General features: G+C 71.7%; 1 protein-coding gene across 2 annotated transcripts in view; it reads left to right on the forward strand.

The window, feature by feature from the left end:
* Positions 1-35: 35 nt before the first annotated feature.
* The window catches only part of SLC4A3 (solute carrier family 4 (anion exchanger), member 3), a 13,037-nt gene continuing 12,708 nt past the window's right edge, over positions 36-364 (forward strand). Inside the window, exon 1 of one of the 2 annotated variants that reach the window (XR_001360048.1) lies at positions 36-238. Coding sequence is in view for 1 of the 2 variants with exons in the window: in XM_005883481.2 (XP_005883543.1) it covers positions 188-238 (51 nt within the window). In the remaining variant the exon portion in view is untranslated. The remainder of the gene's footprint in view (positions 239-364) is intronic. The other variant, XM_005883481.2, reaches the window with a different exon arrangement.

Consider the following 364-nt stretch of genomic DNA (forward strand, 5'->3'; position numbering starts at 1 on the left):
GTGTGTCCCAGGCTTGGCAGGGCCTGGGCGCTGGGGCTCCTGGAGGGGGAGAGGGCCGGGAGGGGGAGAGGACCTGACCCTGCCTTTCTCCCCCAGGACTCTCCACTAGGTCCCCGCAGCGCCCCCTTCTTCTCACCCGGGTCGCGGGTCCCTCAGTGAGGGAGAGCCCCCCAAGCGCCTCCCGGCCATGGCCAACGGAGTGATCCCACCGCCCGGGGGCGCCTCCCCCCTCCCCCAGGTGACTGACGCTTCCGGATGGGGGATGAGGAGGGAGAGACCCCAAGGAGGAGAGGGGCGCCCTCTGGCTGACCCTGGGACACCCCTGCTCCATCTTGGGCGGAATGGAGAAAGCGGGGGGGGGGGG

This window comes from Myotis brandtii, unplaced genomic scaffold (assembly GCF_000412655.1).
Source record: "Myotis brandtii unplaced genomic scaffold, ASM41265v1 scaffold79, whole genome shotgun sequence".
Taxonomy (NCBI): domain Eukaryota; kingdom Metazoa; phylum Chordata; class Mammalia; order Chiroptera; family Vespertilionidae; genus Myotis; species Myotis brandtii.